Source organism: Eptesicus fuscus, chromosome 23 (assembly GCF_027574615.1).
Source record: "Eptesicus fuscus isolate TK198812 chromosome 23, DD_ASM_mEF_20220401, whole genome shotgun sequence".
Taxonomy (NCBI): Eukaryota; Metazoa; Chordata; class Mammalia; order Chiroptera; family Vespertilionidae; genus Eptesicus; species Eptesicus fuscus.
Window position 1 is genome coordinate 9,122,048 of NC_072495.1, and position 20,302 is coordinate 9,142,349.

Consider the following 20,302-nt stretch of genomic DNA (forward strand, 5'->3'; position numbering starts at 1 on the left):
GGCATATGGGGACGATCTCTAACCAACTGAGCTACCCAGCCAGGGCATTACATTGTATGTTAAAGAGAATGTACCATTCAATATTCTATCTTTTTTTAAATATATTTTTATTGATTTCAGAGAAGAAGGGAGAGAGAGAGAGAGAGAGAGACATCAATGATGAGAGAGAGAATCATTGATCGGCTGCCTCCTGCACGCCCCACATGGGAGATCAAGCCTGCAAGCCTGGCATATGCCCTAATCAGGTATCAACTAGTGACCTCTTGGTTCCTGAGTCGACATTTAACCGCTGAGCCACACCCAGCCAGGCTGTTCTATCTTTTTATTCTACATAATCTCTTGGAGATCTATTCAATATTAGCATATCTATCTAGAGTACATATTTTTCTATTTCTTTTTTTAAATATATTTTTATTGATTTCAGAGAGGAAGAGGGAGGGAGAGACAGATAGAAACAGCAATGATGAAAGAGAATTATTGATTGGCTGCCTCCCACAGGGGAGTAAGCCCGAAATCTGGGCATGTGCCCTGACTGGGAATCAAACGGCGACCTCCTGGTTTATAGGTCCAAAGCTCAACCACTGAGCCACACTTGCCAGGCTATATTTTTCTATTTCAATAGTAAATCTATTGTCTGAATATAATTTATTCAACCAATTTGCTATTTTTAATCAAATATAACCAACACATGAAGTCCAGAGCTGTAGCACCAGCCTCACTGATTTGCTCAGCTAAGGTAGAGTGCTCCCTGTGCGACAGGCCCCAGATAAGAAACGGGAGCTTCAGTGGCAAACATCAGGACAAGCTCCTGCCTTCCCAATAGTTTGCCAGGGAGACAGGCACAATGGTAATGATGACAAGTGTGATACATGCTGTGCTATAATAAAGAATATACAGGTTTACCCGCTATTGAAAGTAGAGCATTCCTGTGAAACCTTCCTTAAGGTGAAACGGCGCAGGTCAAAGAAGGTATTCCCTTAGGACACGTCTTGCTAGCAAGTCCACACCGTAAGCTGAGATAGAGCACAGATGCTCACAGACACAGTTCTAAGCTAGAGCAGCTTGATGCTGAGTGCAGTTCCTGGGGAAGGAGCTTGGTGATGCCACTCTTGGGGCTCCAGGTGTGCACTGCCTCTACAATCACCTGCCGCAAAGCCTTCCATTGTGTACAATCCCTGGGAGCACCCTCCTAGTTGCTAGATAGGATGCTGCCCAACTCATGACTCACTTGATAGGGCCTATTAAAACTCCAACTTAACTCAGGTGGATTTTGTTTTTTAACAGTGTGAGTCTTTGGGTCACAATATTCACGTGTAGTTTCTACCTGCAGTGAATTTAGGTTATTTGTAAACAGGTTTCTGAACTTGGAAACAGATTTTCCCATAGAAGAAGTGTTATAGTGGTGATTCCAATCTCAAGCTGATCCATAAGTGTTATTCAATTTATAACAAAATCTTAGATCAATCTTGTAAACTAAATAGAATCCTTCAAACAAAATTTCCTTCCCCTACCCATATATCCTGCAGCAGAAAGGGAATGATTTTTCCTTCCTTAAAAGTGCTATGCCTGCCGAAACCGGTTTGGCTCAGTGGATGGAGCGTTGGCCTGCGGACTCAAAGGTCCCGGGTTCGATTCCAGTCAAGGGCATGTGCCTTGGTTGCGGGCACATCCCCAGTGGGAGGTGTGCAAGAGGCAGCTGATCGATGTTTCTCTCTCATCGATGTTTCTGACTCTCTATCCCTCTCTCTTCCTCTCTGTAAAAAGTCAATAAAATATATTTTAAAAAAAAGTGCTATGCCTTTTGTGCTGGCCAGTGTGGCTCAGTTGGTTGAGCATAGTCCCATGCACCAAGAGGTTGCTGGTTAGATTCTCAGTCACACATGCCTGGATTGTGGGCTTGATCCCCAGTAGGGAGCCAATTGATGTTTCGCTCATCAATGTTTCTCTCTCTCCTTCTCCCTTCCTCTCTCTCTACAACCAATAGAAAACATATATTTGAAAAAAAAAAACTGTTATGCCTTTTGGCCAAGCAACTTGACCACGAAACTTCTAGGAAGCCAAGTTATATCTGAAATACTGATGCTGTGTAATTACAAAGATGTCTATTACTGCTTTTAGGGATGAAAAATAGCAACAAATTGTCCCTCAAAAGGAGACAAGTTAAATAAATTATACTTCAATAAAACTATACAAAAGGTAAAAAAGAATTAAGTATGGAAAGAGATGCAAAATAAATTGTCTTATGAAAAAGTTGAAAAACAAAACATATTCATAGGATTTAATAGGATTTTATGTTTGTAAACTTTGGTATTTAATAGGACAAATATAAAATCTTAATATGTTCGGTTTTTTATTTGTAAATAATATTACAAATAGTATTAATAATTGTAAACTATTTACCTAATAATATCTGTTATAATAAGCTTAGAAATAAGCTGGAGGAAGAATCCATTCCCATTGGTGGCCTCTGAAACGTTGGGTTTACAAGGACATTTACTTCCTACATTGAATAATCTTGCAAGTAAGCAAGAAAAAAATAAAGAATCCATATTTCTCCCTGTACTCCTTACTGCACACAATGTATTGATGAGAGAATGATGAACCAGATTTTTAGATTTGCTGACTGCTTTGCATGACTTGTTGGTTGAATAATCTATAGCATAACGTATTTTTTCTTTTTTACCCAATTTTTTCAATTTTATTGAAGCATAATTTACAAACAATGAAGCCCAATTTCAAATTCACAGTACAATGTATTTGACATATGAAACTATGACTATATCAAGATATAGACTATTTTGATCTTTCATCTGTCAATCCCCACCCCTCACCCAGCCCTTGGCAGCCCCTAATATGCTATTACTGCAGAGTGGAATTCCATGTAAGTGGAATCACATAGTATGTCCACTTCTGTGTCAGTTTTCTTCCACTTGGCATGTGGTTGGGGTCCATCCCTGCTATTTATTGATCATATGACCATATCAATAATTCAGTCCCTTTTACTGCATGGTATCTTACCACTCTATGGATGTACCACAGTTTGCATTGATAGATGTGGGAGTTGATTCCAGTATTTGGCTAATATGGGTAAGGCTGCTATGAACATTCTGTACAAGTCTTTTGGGAGGACATATATTTTTATTTCTCTTGGATAAACACTGAGGAATGGAATTGCTGAATCACATGATAAGTCTATGCTTTAATTTTACCAGAAGCTACCAAAATGTTTTCCAAAGTAATTGTACCATTTAACATTCCCACCAGCAGAGTAGGAGAGTTCCAGTTGTTCCACTCACTCGCCAACTTGGTGTAAATACATTTTGAATAAATAAATAGAAGAATAGTGACCCTGTCTCCTGGGATCAACTCACTTTCTTCCCTTGCATGGGTGACTCAGAAGTTCTGAATGCAGAGTTTACAGTGGGAGACAGCATGGGCCAGGGGAGCAAGGAGTCAAGGAGAAATAATGACCAGTTCAGACTTCACTTAACTCCTTAGGATGCCTTATTTGTCCTGGCCTATATCCAGCAGCAGAAATCTTAAAAGTTTGCCAACATATTATTTCTGACCAAACAGCAGAAAAGGTTTAGGCTTGACTTGAGAAGGTTACTAGGAGACCACTTGTAAAAGATCAGCTGTAGTTTCCCTTAGGCGGTGTTTCTCCAACTAGAATTTAAGAAACACCCCACCCTCACCCCCTGGCACAGAATCATTTGAGAGCTTGTGAAACATTTAAATTTCTGCAGGGATGTAATAAAGTACAGCATAGGAAATACAGTCAATGATATTGTAATAACTATGGTGCCGGATGTATATGGGAAATATTGGGGGGATCACTTTGTAAGTAATATAAAGTCTAACCACTGTGCTATACACCTGAAACTGATATAATATTGAATGTCAACTGTAATTGAAAAATTAAACATAATAAAAAATAAAACTAAAAAAATTGTAATTTCAGGTCCTGGACACCTTCCATTCATCATACCTGCAAACACAACCCAGATTTACTGAATCTAATTTGGGGGAGCATGGCCAGAACTTCCCTTCTTGGTTCAGGCAGATTCAGCATCGACTGCCTTGGAATGTTGATAAAGGCCCTGGGATAGGTTTGCCTTGCCCTTCCCTGTTCTGTCAAATTCAGGTCCTATCCAGGATGGGATGGGGGAAGGGAATTATTCTCCTCTAGCCAAAGCTGTCATTACCAAGCCTGAAAAGCCACCATGAACTTCCCCCTCCCCAACACTTCCTCGAAGCCCCAATTCTCTCTCTCTCTCTCACACACACACACACACATTCACACGCGCACACACACACACATGCTCACACACACACACACACACACACACACACCATCTATCTCTCTCCCCCAGCCTCAGCCTTAAATCTCTAACAGAATTAATGCAGCTTTTCCTTGAATCTCTAGTGCCAACCGCTTCCCTTCCTCCCACATTGACTTACCAGCAGCTGCCTAGAGTCACATATTCCTGGCCCTGTGCCCAACACAGACTCAGACACATAGAAGGCACTCAATTCCTACTTGCAAAATTACATCATGCTTTATGTCCTGATTTATAAAAAACATTAAAAGGTACTTCTTTGGCCGAGACCGGTTTGGCTCAGTGGATAGAGCGTCGGCCTTAGGACTGAAGGGTCCGGGTTCGATTCCGGTCAAGGGCATGTACCGTGGTTGCGGGCACATCCCGAGTAGGGGGTGTGCAAGAGGCAGCTGATGGATGTTTCTCTATCATCGACGTTTCTAACTCTCTATCCCTCTCTCTTCCTCTCTGTAATAAAATCAATAAAAAAATAAAAAATAAATTTAAAAAAGGTACTTCTTTGGAGGGGCGATGGGGTAAAAGGGGACATATGTAATACTTTCAACAAAGATTTAAAGGAAAAAATAATAAAGGGTACTTCCTTGGCCCTGGCTGAGTGGCTCAGTTGGTTGGCATGTCTTCCCACACACTAAAAGGTTGTGGGTTCAATCCCCTATTGGGCATGTACCAGACACAACCAATAGATGTCTCTCTCTCACTTTCTCTCTGTCTAAAAATCAATTCAATAGATTGAGATAATGCTCCGGAGAAATGGCAGGTTTTCCTCTATTTTTATACATTGCAATCAAAGGGGGACGTAGGTGGGTTACGTGAAATCCATTGGTGATAGACTAGAGAGGCAGGAGAAAGCAAAGAGGGGGAGGGAGAAACCTCTGGGATTGGATAAAAAGTCAAATGATGGACACATGCTTAGGTGGGTGCAGGAACAGTTAACATGATAATGAAGGAATTTGTGGTCTCTGTCCTGGCACCCAGACACATTAGGTTGTGTCCCAAGGGGTTTGGAAAAAAGGAAGTTACAAGTTACCCAGACATTTCAAGGGTATGTTATTATAGATGCAAAAAGACAGATAGGCTCAGTTAAGGTAAAGGTTGCCCTTGTCAGTGAAGATACTGGCTTAGGAGGTGACTACCCACCATCACTGCTTTTAAAGTTTAATTTCATCCTTTGTGGTTACTTTAGGTCTCTGAGTTTGCAAGACCACCATGCAGGCCTCCCCTGAGCTTGTCAGGTTCGCATGTGACCTCTTTCGTCCACAATTCTCTCTCCTCTTCTTACTAATAGCCTTAACTTGGAATAAGATATGATCACGCTTCCTGAAGTACGGTGACCTCCCTCATGGAGGTCTGGGAGGAGACTGGACTCTGAGCAGAAGTCCCTGGAATGTCCTGAGGCGACAGGTGGAGCCACTGTCAGACCGTTTGGGGTGGGGGGTGGGGGGGAGGAAATGGGTGAAACATTTCCTCTTCTGGGATGAGCACCCTTAGGATGAGAATGTGAAAACCCCTGTGGTAAGCGCCTCCTTGTGTTTTTGCTGCCAGGAGCAAGTTCCACCGACACGTGCCTTAGCCATGAGGAAGCTGGGCACGAATACCCTGCTCGGTTGCTCCTGCTCCCACCTCCAGTGCCTGTGTGGACTCCTCATCACTCTACTCAGACTTCCAATGTAAGTCCTCTTATTCTGTTCCTCTTTTTCAAGATTTTCTTGGCCATTCTAGGGCACTTGTATTTGCATATAAAATTTAGAATTAGCTTGTGATGTGAATTTCCTGACTGGTTGTAATCTTATCTCATGTTTTTTTTGTACCAGAGAACTGACCACACAGCAACACTACCTCGCAGAGTCTCCTTCATTCAAAATTAAGGGTCCATTTTTGGCCCTGGCTGGGTAGCCCAGGTGGTTAGAGCATCGTCCCTACACTAAGGTTGTAGATTTGATCCCTGATCAGGGCACATACTACAAGAATCAACTGATGAATGCATAAATAAGTGGAGCAACAAGTCGATGTTTCTCTTTCTCACCTTCTTCTCTCTCTCAAATAAATAAAAAACATTAAAAATAAAGTAAAAAGATAAATAATTATTGTTATGAAACTCGTATAAATACCATTACCTGTCAGAGGCTCTGGGTCTGTGGCCCACTCTCTGTCCAAATATCAGATATACTAGAGGCCCGGTGCACTGGAGAGGGGGGGGCGGGGTGGGCGGGGTGGGAGAGGTTCTCTCAGCCTGGATTGCGAGAGGGTGCAGGCCAGGCCAAGGGACCCTACTGGTGCAGGATCAGGGCCGAGGAGGGACTCAGGAGGTTGGCCAGCCAGAGAGGGACCGAGGGAGGCCTCCAGGGTGTGTCCTGCCGGTATCTCCTAGACCTCAGCAGCAAGCTAACCTACCGGTCAGAGCATCTTCCCCCTGGTGGTCAGTGCATGTCATAGCGATTGGTTGAGAGGGCTTAGCATATCATTAGCCTATTACACTTTGATTGGTTGAATGGCTGACCAGACGACCCGACACTTAGTTTTTACTATATAGGATGATAATGGAAGATTTGATTTTGGGTGGTGGGCAACAATGCAATATACAGATGATGTATCATAGAATTGTACACTCAAAACCTTTATAATCTTATTAACCAATATCACCCCAATAAGTTAAATAAAATAAAAAGTCTATGCTTGCAAAATATTAACATTTGTTAAATCTGTCTGCTATGTAAATGTGGGTATTATTTTCTTTACTTCTACAGATTTTGAAACATTTCATAATTTTTAAAATTATAGCTTATAAAGCAATATTATTTGGCTGATGAAATGTTCTAAAATTAGATTATTTCAATGGTTGCCGAACTCTGTAAAATGTACTAAAAATCATTGAATTGTGCACTTAAAATGGAAGAATTTTATGGTATGTAAATAATACCTCAACAGCCCTAGCTGGTTTGGCTCAGTGGATGGAGCGTCGGCCTGCAGACTGAAGGGTCCCAGGTTCCATTCTGGTCAAGGGCACATGCCCGGGTTGTGGGCTTGATCCCCAGTCAGGGGCATTCAGGAGGCAGCTGATCAATGATTCTCTTTCATCATTGATGTTTCTATCTCTCTCTCCCTCTTCCTTCCTCTCTGAAATCAATAATAATAATAAAAAAACTCAATAAACTTGAGTATGAAAATTATAAAGAAAAAGGGGACATCTTTAATACTTTTAATAATAAAGATAAGTTAAAAATTATAAATAAATAGCTTACAAATATTTCATATTTGGTATGTTCTTTAAAAAATTAATTAAATTCAGATAATTTCTGATTTGGAAAGTAGCCTGGGCAATTTGGCATTCATATGCCACCTAGTGGAAATAATTGGAAGTGCTAGGGTGGATGACAGGGGCGCTTGAGACTACATAGGGACGCTTGAGAGGTAGAGGGGACTGAGAATCCACCCTCTCTTTTTCTGATGGGGAAAATGAGACCCAGGATCACAATGTCAATTGTTGGGCAAACTAAGATCATAACCTTGGCTCTCCTGAACTATTAGCTCCCAGTTCTGTGTTTCTCTGCCTTGTCTACCTTTAATTCTGCACTTGGTTCTTTTGGCTTACTTTATGCTAAGTGTTATGGAGATTCCAAGGTATTACTCCTACAAGGAGACACATCAGATGGGGAAAAGTCCTTCCTTCCTTGGTGTCCTGAAGTATCAGGAGGTGATTTTTTTAAATTTAAATTCTTTATTGTTTAAAGTATTACATATGTCTCCTTTCCCCCCCCATTGATCTGTCCCTGGCCCCCCCCCCACCCCCCAGCACATGCCCACACCACCCACCCCCGTCTGTGTCCATTGGTTATGCTTATATGCATGCATACAAGTCCTTTGGTTGATCTCTTACCCCTTCACCGCCCCCACCCCCACCCCGGCCAGCCTTCCCTCATAGATTGGACAGTCTGTTGGATGCTTCTATGACTCTAGTCCTATTTTTGTTCATCAGTTTATGTTGTTCATTATATTCCACAAATAAGTGAGATCATGTGACATTTATCTTTCTCTGACTGGCTTATTTCACTTAGCATAATGCTCTCCAGTTCCATCCATGCTGTTGCAAATGGTAAGAATTCCTTCTTTTTTTTTACAGCAGCGTAGTATTCCATTGTGTAGATGTACCACAGTTTTCTAATCCACTCATCTGTTGATGGGCACTTAGGCTGTTTCCAAATCTTAGCTATTGTAAATTGTGCTGCTATGAACATAGGGTGCATATGTCCTTTCTGATCGGTATTTCTGTTTTCTTGGGATATATTCCTAGAAGTGGGATTACTGGGTCAAATGGCAGTTCTAGTTTTAATTTTTTGAGGAAACTCCATACTGTTCTCCACAGTGGCTGCACCAGTCTGCATTCCCACCAGCAGTGCAAGAGGGTTCCTTTTTCTCCGCATCCTTGCCAGCACTTGTTGTATGTTGATTTGTCAGGAGGTGATTTCTGCAGTTTTAAGAGAAGGGAGTAATAATTTTATTACTAATATTAAAAATAGTAATAGTATGTAACTGTTGTTGAGTGCTTTCTTTCTGCTTGTTTCTTTTCATAAACCACAGAATTTATTCCTCATATCAACCTGATGAGGTAGATCCTTTTAGTATCATAATTTTACAAATGCAGATACTAAGGCTCAGAGATGTTCAGTCACTTGCTTAGGATCACACAGTTGATACATATCAGTGTCCAGATTTTGATCTAAGTCTGGTTTGATTTCAGAGTCAGAGTTGCTGTTTATATTACTGTCAAAAGTGCAGGAAATCAGTTATAAAAACTATGAGCCCTGACCGGTTTGGTTCAGTGGATAGAGCGTCAGCCTGGGAACTGAAAGATCCCAGGTTCGATTCCGATCAAGGGCATGCACCTTGGTTGCAGGCACATCTCTGGTGGAAGGTGTGCAGGGGGCAGCTGATTGATGTTTCTCTCTCATTGATGTTTCTAACTCTCTATTCCTCTCCCTTCCTCTCTGTAAAAAACCAATAAAATATATTTTTAAAAAACCTATGAAATATGCAGTGATCTGTTTATTCTTAGGAGGATTACTAAGATTAGATAGGAACATATGCAGAAGATGGGAAAGAAAAACAAAAACTAGAGAAGTCATTGGGTGGAGATACCCACAGTCACTATATCCAAGTAATGTAGTACCCGCCCTGAGTCCCCAGCTATTCAGGCACATTGCACCTATGGGTGCCACTGCCCTTGATCGAGAGGGTTTCTCACCAGAGCAAATCTGCCACCAAACAGGACAAGAATGAAGGGCGTACCCCCGTTCTAAGTCAAGAAAATGGAAAGCATCATTTAATGAGCACCTACTGTATGACAGCATTTTCCCATGTCAGCTCTCATTGTTCTGAGTTCTGAATTGTACAGCAAGAAAAATGTGGTTTTTTTGGCTTCCTGGGGTGGGGTGGGATCATCTCATTTGTTACCCGAAATGATTCATGCCTGCCAAAGGGTGTGGAAGCTGTCTCTCAGGGAGCCGGTAAGGACAGGCCCGGAGCCAGGTCACTGCTTCAGCCTTAGGCTCTGAGGACAAGGGGTAGGAATGGGAAAAGAAAAAGGCCAATTCATCCTAGTTGGATGCCACACAGGCTTTCAGGGTGGAGAGAAATATATTCCACTCAGAACGGTGACTCAAATATCTAGAGGCCTCTGTTAGGTAGGTCCATAATGCTCTGGCCCTGCCAAATTAGGGAACGGGGTGCTGAGCCTGTCAGCATTCCTCAGGGGGCCAGACCAACAAAGGTAACCTAAGAACCTAGCTGAGTAACCACAATCCTGGCCAGGAGCCCCCTTGGGCCCCCTTGCAGGTGCTGTATTTTTCCATTCTGGGAAACTTTTGAAACTCAGGTGACTCACTGGCTCTTTCATTTGCCCCAACGATGAACAAGTATTGTTCCTCTTAACCCAACCTGAGCCTGGTCTCCTCCCTCCTCTCCCTTTTGCAAGCTCAACCTGAGCCTGGTCATACCTGGCCACATCCATCTCCGAGTGATCCTGGGGTCAGCTTACCTGAGGCTCCTGACCTTCATTATTCTTTCTTTTAAAAAAAAAAGTGTTTTTTAAAATTGATTTGAGAGAGAAAGGGAGAGGTAGAGAGAGAGAGAGAGGAGACATGCAGTTTGTGATTATTACAATAGCCTTATTAACTCGTGTACTCACAATTGTAAACCTACTTTTGCCCACCTGTACATCTATTTTACTCATTTATTTATTTATTTTAAAATATATTTTATTGATTTTTTACAGAGACAAAGGGAGAGGGATAGAGAGCTAGAAACATCAATGAGAGAGAAACATTGATCAGCTGCCTCCTGCACACCCCCCACTGGGGATATGCCCGCAACCAAGGTACATGCCCTTGACCAGAATCGAACCTGGGACCTTTCAGTCCGCAGGCCTACGCTCTATCCACTGAGTCAAACCAGTTATGGCTATTTTACTCATTTCATTGTCTGTCTTCTCCATTATAAGTAAAACTCCACCAAAGATTGTCTATTTGTTTATTGATGTATCCTTCGTGTCTACAACAGAGCATGCCACATAACAGGCACTCAATAACTATATGTATGAATAAACCCACTGATAAAAAAGGAAGATAATATCTACCTCCTAGAAACATATTATTATGTTTCTCTCTCATCGATGTTTCTAACTCTCTATTCCTCTCCCTTCCTCTCTGTAAAAAAACAATAAAATATATATTTTTAAAAACCTATGAAATATGCAGTGATCTGTTTATTCTTAGGAGTATTACTAAGATTAGATAGGAACATATGCAGAAGATGGGAAAGAAAAACAAAAACGAGCGAAGTCATCGGGTGGAGATACCCACAGTCACTATATCCAAGTAATGCAGTACCCGCCCTGAGTCCCCAGCTATTCAGGCACAATACAGCTAACATTTGGTGGAGCTAGGACCTGAACCCTGCGGATGGTCCCAGTCTCACCCTCGTAACCATTTTCACTTCCCCAGGGCTGCATCCTCTCAAGCCCTCCAGTATAAATTTTCAGAGGGCAAGGATGAAATATACAAGGGTGATTGAGGGCAAGAACTTTCCTAGGAAGATACGAGGGTTGTTATGAGTATTAAAGAGATAATATATTTAAAGTGCTTGCAATGCATACTGGCTGAGTTACTTTTTCTCTCCAGCTTTGTTGAAGTATAATGGACTGGATTACTATTCATCTAAGATGCTTCTTAGTTGGCTGAACCCCGAGAAAGGGGTGAAGGGGTCTGGAACTCATTCTCCCAGAGGATTTCCTGGTTCCTCAACAATTAATCAAAGACAAGTCTAACTGGTCCTTCAGCACAGAGGATAAATAGGATCAGCAGGAGCGGCTGAGCCCTAACTTTCACCAAGGGTTTCTCCCCTCCTGTCCTCACGCTCGGAAGGGATTTCAACAGCAACAGCCGCCTCTACTAGCTAGGTTGATCCCACCGTCAAAAAGGAGAGAAAGTTTCTATTGAACAGGCAATTCTTCACACAGGGGTGCGAGGTAGCAGCGCTTTCCGCGCAGGTGCGTTCGGTCGCAACCCATCGCGATAGACCAGCGAGATCAGCACTGGCCCTTTAACAGCCCCTTCCTGGAGGCCTGCCCCGCGCGTGCGCACTGTGGTTCTGCGCTTGTCATCATGGCGACACGGGGCCATGTGCAGGACCCTAACGACAGGCGCCTCCGGCCCATTTACGGTGAGTGCCTGTGGCCAGCCTGGTCGCCGCCCGGAAGCGCCGAGGGCTGCCGAGGGATACGGAGACCGGGGCAAAGGCCCAGAAGGGGCGCTGAGAGTCCGGGAGCGGGGCCCGCGGGCGCCGGGGGCGGGCCGCGCGGGCCTCTAGGCCGCAGCCACGGGCCTCGCGTAGGCGCCGGCGGGCCTTCCTGAGCCCTGAGGTGGCAGCGGCTCGGTCGGGGCAGCGGCGGGTCGGCAGAGCGGAGACACTTCCTCTCGCTGAGACCTGCGCTGCCCGTAGGCTGCCTCTGTTAGGGCCACACCAAGGGAGCCCCGAGATCTCCCCGCAGGTGGAAGCTGAGGGAATATTCCTCACTAAAGATTTTTTTTTTATTGCGGGAACCAGGCCTAGGAGGTTGTCTCACTAGCTGTGCTGGGTGTACAGGGAGAAAGAGGTCCAAAGAGGGGAAGGGTCTGACACAAGGTCACCCAGATCGAATCAGAACAGGCCTGATTCGAGGTTCCCAATTGCGAGGTCTTCGGTGGAGAAACAGCTGCTCTGGGCACACGTGGGCGGCGAGGGGGTTTGGGGTGGGGGGTGTCTTGGGCCCAAAATAGCGGTGAAGAGACTGGTAGTTCACGATGGAGGGTCTTGCAGGGCTGCTGCGAGGGCATTTCCTTTCTGCAGCCTTGCTGGTTTTCTCTGCAGCTTGCCTTCGCGTGCTAGGTGGATCCCCTCCATCCTTACCGCCCGCCTCAGCCCACAGGCTTTAAGACCTTGATGTCACCCTGCCACCCCAGCTGTGAAAAGTCACAGGTTTGAGTCAGGGAGAAACACCTTTTCAATAACGGAGATGTTCTACATGTAATTGGACAGTGGTCCCTTTTGCATTTCCTTTCCTTAGATGGTTGTATGGTCTCGGCCTATCTCAGTTAATGGTGAAGAAGGCTTCAAGGTCAGTGGTTTTTGCAAAATTAGACCGTGTTTTTAGCGTGGATGTTACTAAATGGAGGCTTCTCCGAATGGCCGAGATCATTTAACTTTTTTGGGGGGGATGTGGTAACAATGTTTCTGGCACAATTGGTCTTGCTTTTATTTTTGTAATTTGTATGATGCTTTACTCTCACATCTCATTTGATTCCAAAAACAATCCTGTGAGATAAGTAATAATAGCTAATGTGTGTAGAAGACTACTAATTATGTCAGTCACTGTCCTTGGCTTTTTATATGGGTTATCTTATTTAATCTTCACACACTCTTATGAGGTGGGTAGTTTTTTTTCCACCCCCCCCCCTTTTTTTATATAAATGAGGAAATTGGGCTTTATTGATGTGCTAATATGTCTGAAGTCATACAGCTAACATTTGGTGGAGCTAGGACCTGAACCCTGTGGATGGTCCCAGGCTCACCCTCCTAACCATTGTGCTAGAAACCATCTCACTTTGAGCTGAAGATACTGACTTGCCACAGGTCACACAGGTGGTGAGTGGCAAAGACAGGACTCTGATTTTCACTTTCCCAGGGCTGCATCCTCTCAAGCCCTCCAGTATAAATTTTCAGAGGGCAAGGATGAAATATACAAGGGTGATTGAGGGCAAGAACTGAATCCAGGGTTTGCCGTAAGAGGCTCATTAAAGTTCTGTTCAGTGGCTGCTTTTTATTTTTTTAACTAAAAAGATTCAACACTTTTTTGGTATATAGTCATCATTATTATAATTCATAAGTTATAATACATTAGAAATGGCTGTCTTTAATAAAAGACATGTAGGTTTTCATGGGCTTCTATTTTCTGTTCATTCAGTTATGTAGTTAGAAAACACACTTTGAGAATGATGAAAAAGGCCAAGTAACATCTTAGTTTCATTGTGACAGTTTTCCACCTCATAGGCATTCTGAAAGGGTCTCTGGTCTCAGGTTCAAGACCATACTGTCTTAATAAACCTGCCCATCTCAGCCTTCTGCAATTCCTTATAAATTTCAGTGGGGCCATCTTGCCAATGGAACATTCTATTACTCTACTGGTTCTTAAGACAGATCTGGGGCTATGTCTGAGAATTTGCATTTCTCTCCCCCTGTTCCCTGTCCCCCCGTTCTCTAAAGGGCAGTTACTTATCTTCCAAAAATAGTATTATCACTCACTTTACCAACTCCTTGCCAATTAAAGGAACCAGAAGCATTGTTAATTGCCAAACTAAAGCCTCTTCTCTCTCAAATCAAGTTATTTGGAATGTTGAGTGAAGGCAAATGATGCTAACGCACAGTGAAAGTCTCCCCCAAAAGCAAGATTCAGTATTTTTAAGAATAATTGGATTTCCACAGTTGTTCTTGAGGACCAAAGAAAATGCCTTTGGTGCCCCATAAGTCATTTAGAATTAATAGTGTTTTGAGCTATCCAAGAAGAAAAACCTTGTCCATTTCACATTGATAAACATCAGGATATGTTTAACCAGAAGTGACATGTCATATTCTTAAAAGTGAAGACAGAATTAGTAGCGTTTATTATAGTTATGTGGGAAGAAGATTAGAAGAGGCTTTTTAGGAATTCCAAGGCGATTAATATAAACTGATAGGAATAGGAAAAGAAAGGGTGCAGACTGTTGTTGACTTTTGACCTATAGCCCCTGCTTTTGTGTTTAAATCCATTAGTACCCCAAACCACTATCATTCCTTGAATTCAGACATTCGTTAGCGGACAAATGAACAAGCTCACTCAAGGTGGTGCTTGCACACCATCCAAAAGTTCAAGGGCTGTCAGCATTGAGTGCTTATTTGTGTGCTATCCTACTAGGTAGGTACGATTATTGTGGTTATGAACTGAAGGCCAGAGATTAGCTTTGCTCAGAGCTGGGATTTGAACACAGGCATTCTCACAGGAGAGTCCAGCCCTTTATAGATTTCAGATTCAGCAACATCACTATCTTTGTATAGGATTATTTGTATTGCCAAGGTTTTAGGATCTTATAACTGTTGAACTGTCTTCAGCTCTTGCTGAATATTGTTTGGGGTAGAAGTGGACAGGGCTGTAAGGGTGAATAATTGTGAAATTGTGGTGGGATGAGATGTGGGGAGCTTACATTCTATTTTCAGTATCTACGTTTATAATAGTTTTTCTCTGCATAAATGCGATTAGTTGAAACATCTTTAGGATGCATCTTATTACTCATAAATTGGCAAGTTTGGGTATTGCATTTTTGGTTTTTGAAAATCACCCATGGCCTTACTAGAACACCTGCTTTATTATTCATTCTCCTTTTGCTAAAATGATTCTCATGTGCTATGTGGTTCTCAACCGATTTTGTACTCTGATATGACTTGGTGGGCACCAGGGCTTTCTTCTACCATTATTAGTAGTTTTAAAATGTCTTTATTGGTTAGGGGGAGGGGAGTGGTAGGAGTGATTGTCTGAATATAGGAATTACTGGGTCAGCAATTACAAAATAGGAACAGAGAAATGTGAAAGAGAAAATATTCCCCGTTTTTAGGATTCTCTCTCTCTCTCTTTCTCTTACTTTTCTGGTACAAGATCTTTGTTCTAAACTGTTTTACTAGTTTGTAGTGTTCCTCTAGTCTGGATCAGGTGTAAAATATTTACCAGCTGTGTTTCCTTGTTTCCTGATTGATAATCACTTCTTTGGTGAGTTAGGACATTTTTCCAGATAGAAAAGGATGGAGAGAGTGAGTGTATAAAAGAAGCTCGTACCATGTGAGGATCTGAGGGTTTGGGAATTTATTTTAAAGATAGTTCTGAATATTGTGTGGAGAAATAACTTAAATGAGGGAGCAAATGTAGGGTGTGAGATGATCAATTAGGAGGCATTATTTATTTTTAAAATTCGACATCCCCCTCCTCATCTTGCACATTTAATTAAAGGCTTGTTGACTGAAAGTATGTTTCACCTACCATTTGTATTCTTGGTAAAAGCTAGGATCTTTTTCATAAACACAGGATTTTTAAGCAAAGGACATTGTAATTTAACTATGGAGCTATTTTGTATTCAGTCTTTTTCTAAATTGGAGCAATGTCTTTATTAGTCTCTGAAGCTCTGGTAGGAAGTGGAAACTCTGCAGGTTGTCATTTCAGCTGCTCTGGAAACTTTCACGGCAGCTGCAAGAACATAGAACTTAAAGCCTTTCCTTTTTTATTTGCAAGACTGATCCCTTTCCTACTGTCAGTATCCCTAAGTAGGATTGGACAAATTATTCCTAGGGCCTCTTCAGGGCAAGCAGACAGTAGGCTGCATGTGTCAGGGCCTGCAGCTGTCTGTCTGTATCTGCACGGAAGAGGAGCTTCTGTTGGAAGTGTTACCGAGGAAAGTGGCTTGCTCACTCATTCAGCAAATTTGATAGTCTGTTGCCAATGACTTGACATAATGTTTCCCAAATTTCTATCATTCTTTTACCTAATTTGATTATTTTAGCTTTATTATAGTATTATCTATATTATTATTTATGTAATATTTTTATTAAATAGATTTTTTAACTTAAGTTTATTTAAAAAAATCTAAACCATTGCCATTAATGGGAAACCTGTCACTTGTCCTGAGTCAACAAAGCCATAAAAATAAGTACATGAGCCCTAGCTGGTTTGGCTCAGTGGATAGAGCGTGGACCAAAGTGTCTTGGGTTCAATTCCAATCAAGGACACATACCTTGGTTGCAGGCTCCTCCCCTAGTCAGGGCTCAGGCAGGAAGCAACAATTGATGTGTTTCTCTCACATCGATATTCCTCTCTGCCTTTCCCTTTCTCTTCATTCTCCCCAGAAATCAATGGAAAAGTATCCTCAGCTGAGGATTAACCAAAACAAGAAAAAAAAAGTACAATGTAAACAAAAACAGAACTAAAAGTCTTAACTAGAGCCTGATACTTATGAAACTGAATCTAAGACCTGTTCCTTCCTTGTGAACAAAAGACATTAGCAAGTATTAAAGAAGTAGCAAGCTGACACCAGACTGAGACTACCTCCTTAATATAGAGGAAATATTAGAAAAGATATCAACTTTTTCATTGTATTATCTAGTGCTGTCTGCAAGGACCACATAAAAACATTTCGGTTGTGTTGGTACCTGTGCTTTGGAAAACATTGCTTTAACTGATCTATCATGTTACTGTTTCCTCTGCATGATTTGTGTATAGCTGATTTTGGTTTACATTTTAAAAAAAATATATTTTTATTGATTTCAGAGAGGAAGGGAGAGGGAGAGAGAGATAGAAACATCAATATCAATGATGAGAGAGAGTTACTGATCAGCTGTCTCCTGCATGACCCCTACTGGGGATCGAGCCTGCAACCTGGGCACGTGCCCCCGACTGGAATCGAACCCAGGACCCTCCAGTCCACAGGCCGACTCTAGCCACTAAACCAAACCAGCTAGGGCTGATTTTGGTTTACTCTTGTTATTAAGGGAACACCAATCTCTATGGTCAAATCACAATTACCTTTAAGTTAATTTTAAAAAGATTTACTAAAAAAAAAAAGACTTACGTATTATATTTATTGGCCTGTTTTCTCCCAGGGGTACATAATTTATATTCTAGAGTCAGTAATGTAAAATGAAAATAAACTTTCCCCAAAAGACTCAGCAACCTATTAATCAGTTGTCCCTAAGAGGGGCATCCAGGAAGAGCCTGACAGCAGGCTGAATGTGCTGGAGCGTCTTAGTTAAAACTTTCAGGTGCAAGGACAGAAACCCACTGATACCAACTCAGGTAAAGGGGGTTGCCATAAACCCTTGTGGGAGTCCAGGGCAGGAATGCAGTGATTCAGGGCCTCATGGAAACTGGAAAGCTGTTAGGATCTGAAGCTTCTTTTTCAGATGCTCATGTCTGCTTCTATATGTGTGTGTCTCTTTTCTCTGCTTGGTTCTTCAGGCTGTTTTTTTAAATTTTTTATTTTTTCGCTGCTTATTAATTTACCCAGGGCCCAACATGTTGGCTTTGTGGCCCTACCAAGCTGTGGCTAATCAGTGCTGCCTTTCCCCTCCCCAGATTTTTTGATAAAGATAATTGAAAAATTTTAATTCTTTTTAAAAATTTTTTTAAAATGTATTTTTTTGTTTTCAGAGAGAAAGGAAAAGGGAGAGAGAGAGATAGAAACATCAATGATGAGAATCATTGATCAGCTGCCTCCTGCACTCCCCTCTACTGGGGATCAAGCCTGAAACCGGGGCATGTGTCTTTGACCGAATCAAACCAGAGACCCTTCAGTACAGGTCGATGCTCTATCCACTGAGCCAATCGAGCGAGGGTGAATTTTTTTATTCTTTTATAAATGTTATGTGAATGAAGAATCAAGAAATAACTCCTTTTCTTCACTCCCCATCAACAAACTTGCATCTCTAACTAAGGCTCTTTCAAAAACAGAAATTCCTGAGCTGCTACTGGTAATCTCAGACTCATGTTTATTGCTTTCCAAATGAGCTTTAGCTTTCCGACTCCAGCTTTCAGACTCCAGCTTTCAGTGCTGCAGTTTCAGATTATCAGGAAGAAACCTGATTTATCCAGCTTGGGTCAAATGTCCACCCCATTGGGCTACAATTACATGGTCTAGACATGGTCATCCAGCCCTACCCCTTCAGCAGAGGGCAGTAGAAACCATTTCCAGAGGAGAGGGCATGGGCAGGTAGGGACAGCAATTTCAGAGCCTTGTCAATGATAGAGGGAAAAGTTCAGTGTTCTTATAGTCCTGACTCTGGCTTGATCCATTTATGGGCAGATCTCAGATATGACATCTCATCAAAGATGTCTACTCTTTGAGAAAGCTTCAGGATATGTTCTGTAAACCTGCAATCTTTTAGGACTGAGTCAGGAGTAACTAAGAATTGACTCAGCATGAGGTCAGCATCAAGTATTTAAGAAGAACTGTCATTTATTGAGCTGAAGTATCTCTGTTATATTTTGTAAAGGACAAATGAAGGCTTATTATTAGCTGAGCTAAGGATTTAAGAAAACTGGTATTACATATCTGGGTATTCAGGCCAAGATTGTATGCTTTTAGAGTTCTTTGATTCTCCAATCTCTCTACCTGACTATTAAGTCTTTGATCTTCCTTTATAGCAGTGGTTCTCAACCTTTCTAATGCCGCCACCCTTTAATACAGTTCCTCATGTTGTGGTGACCCCCAACCATAAAATTATTTTCGTTGCTACTTCATAACTGTAATTTTGCTACTGTTAAGAATCGTAATGTAAATATCTGTGTTTTCCGATGGTCTTAGGCTCTACTGCTTTATAGGTTGTGATTCCATTCACAATAAGACTCTTTTTGACCTTTTCTTCCTACATTGTGATTTCCTCTAGAGTAAGGCTTCTTTTTAATCTTCTTACCTAGCAATTTTGGTGCTCATCAATATTAAGTGTATTGAGGACTAAATAGATGAAACTCATGTATTTATATGTCTGTCAAAAGTTTTAATAATGTATTTATTGGAGAAAAATTGAAACCATTAGGTAAAATGATAGTCCACTATCATTTGCATATTAGGGTTTTATTATATAGGATATTTATTTCAGAGAGGAAGGGAGCACTTTATTTGGAGCACTCTAGGTCACCAGGACCATAGATTATTTTGAGTTGTCTATGCCTTCTCTATCCTTATGCTGATTTGGGACCTGATTTGATGAGCAGTGAGGAACCAGTAGTGGTAATTAAGAACTGGTTTGTGTTCAGTTATATTTCTATATTTAGAATTGACAACTACCACCCTACATCCCACTTATAACATTTCTCATTTTCCTTCTCTGGAAATGAGTCTATGCTTTTATTATTTTTAAATTTATTATTTATTATTAAATTTATTTTGTATTAATAAACTATTTTTTAGAGCAGTTTTAGGTTTACAGAAAAATGAGCAGAAAGTAGAGAGTTCCTATATATATCTCCACTCTCCTCCCCTCTACTCCTTTCTCCTGTTACTAACATCTTGTATTAGTGTGGTATATTTGTTAAAGTAGCTGAGTCAATAGCTTATTTTTTTTTTTTCAAATATATTTTATTGATTTTTTACAGAGAGGAAGAGAGAGAGGGATAGAGAGAAACATGGATGAGAGAGAAACATCGATCAGCTGCCTCTTGCACACCCCCTACTGGGGATGTGCCCGCAACCAAGGTACATGCCCTTGACCGGAATCGAACCTGGGACCCTTGAGTCCGCAGGCTGACGCTCTATCCACTGAGCCAAACCGGTTTTGGCTCAATAGCTTATTAATAATTAAATTACATGGTTTACTATTTTACATTATGGTTCATTCTTTTATATATATACTAGAGGCCC

At 41.7% G+C, this 20,302-nt stretch overlaps 1 protein-coding gene across 1 annotated transcript in view; it reads left to right on the top strand.

Annotated features, from left to right (window-relative positions):
• Positions 1-11,995: 11,995 nt before the first annotated feature.
• Positions 11,996-20,302, top strand: part of NAA25 (N-alpha-acetyltransferase 25, NatB auxiliary subunit) — a 62,954-nt gene continuing 54,647 nt past the window's right edge. The window contains exon 1 of the mRNA XM_054712456.1: positions 11,996-12,053. Within this exon, the coding sequence (XP_054568431.1) occupies positions 11,996-12,053 (58 nt within the window). The remainder of the gene's footprint in view (positions 12,054-20,302) is intronic.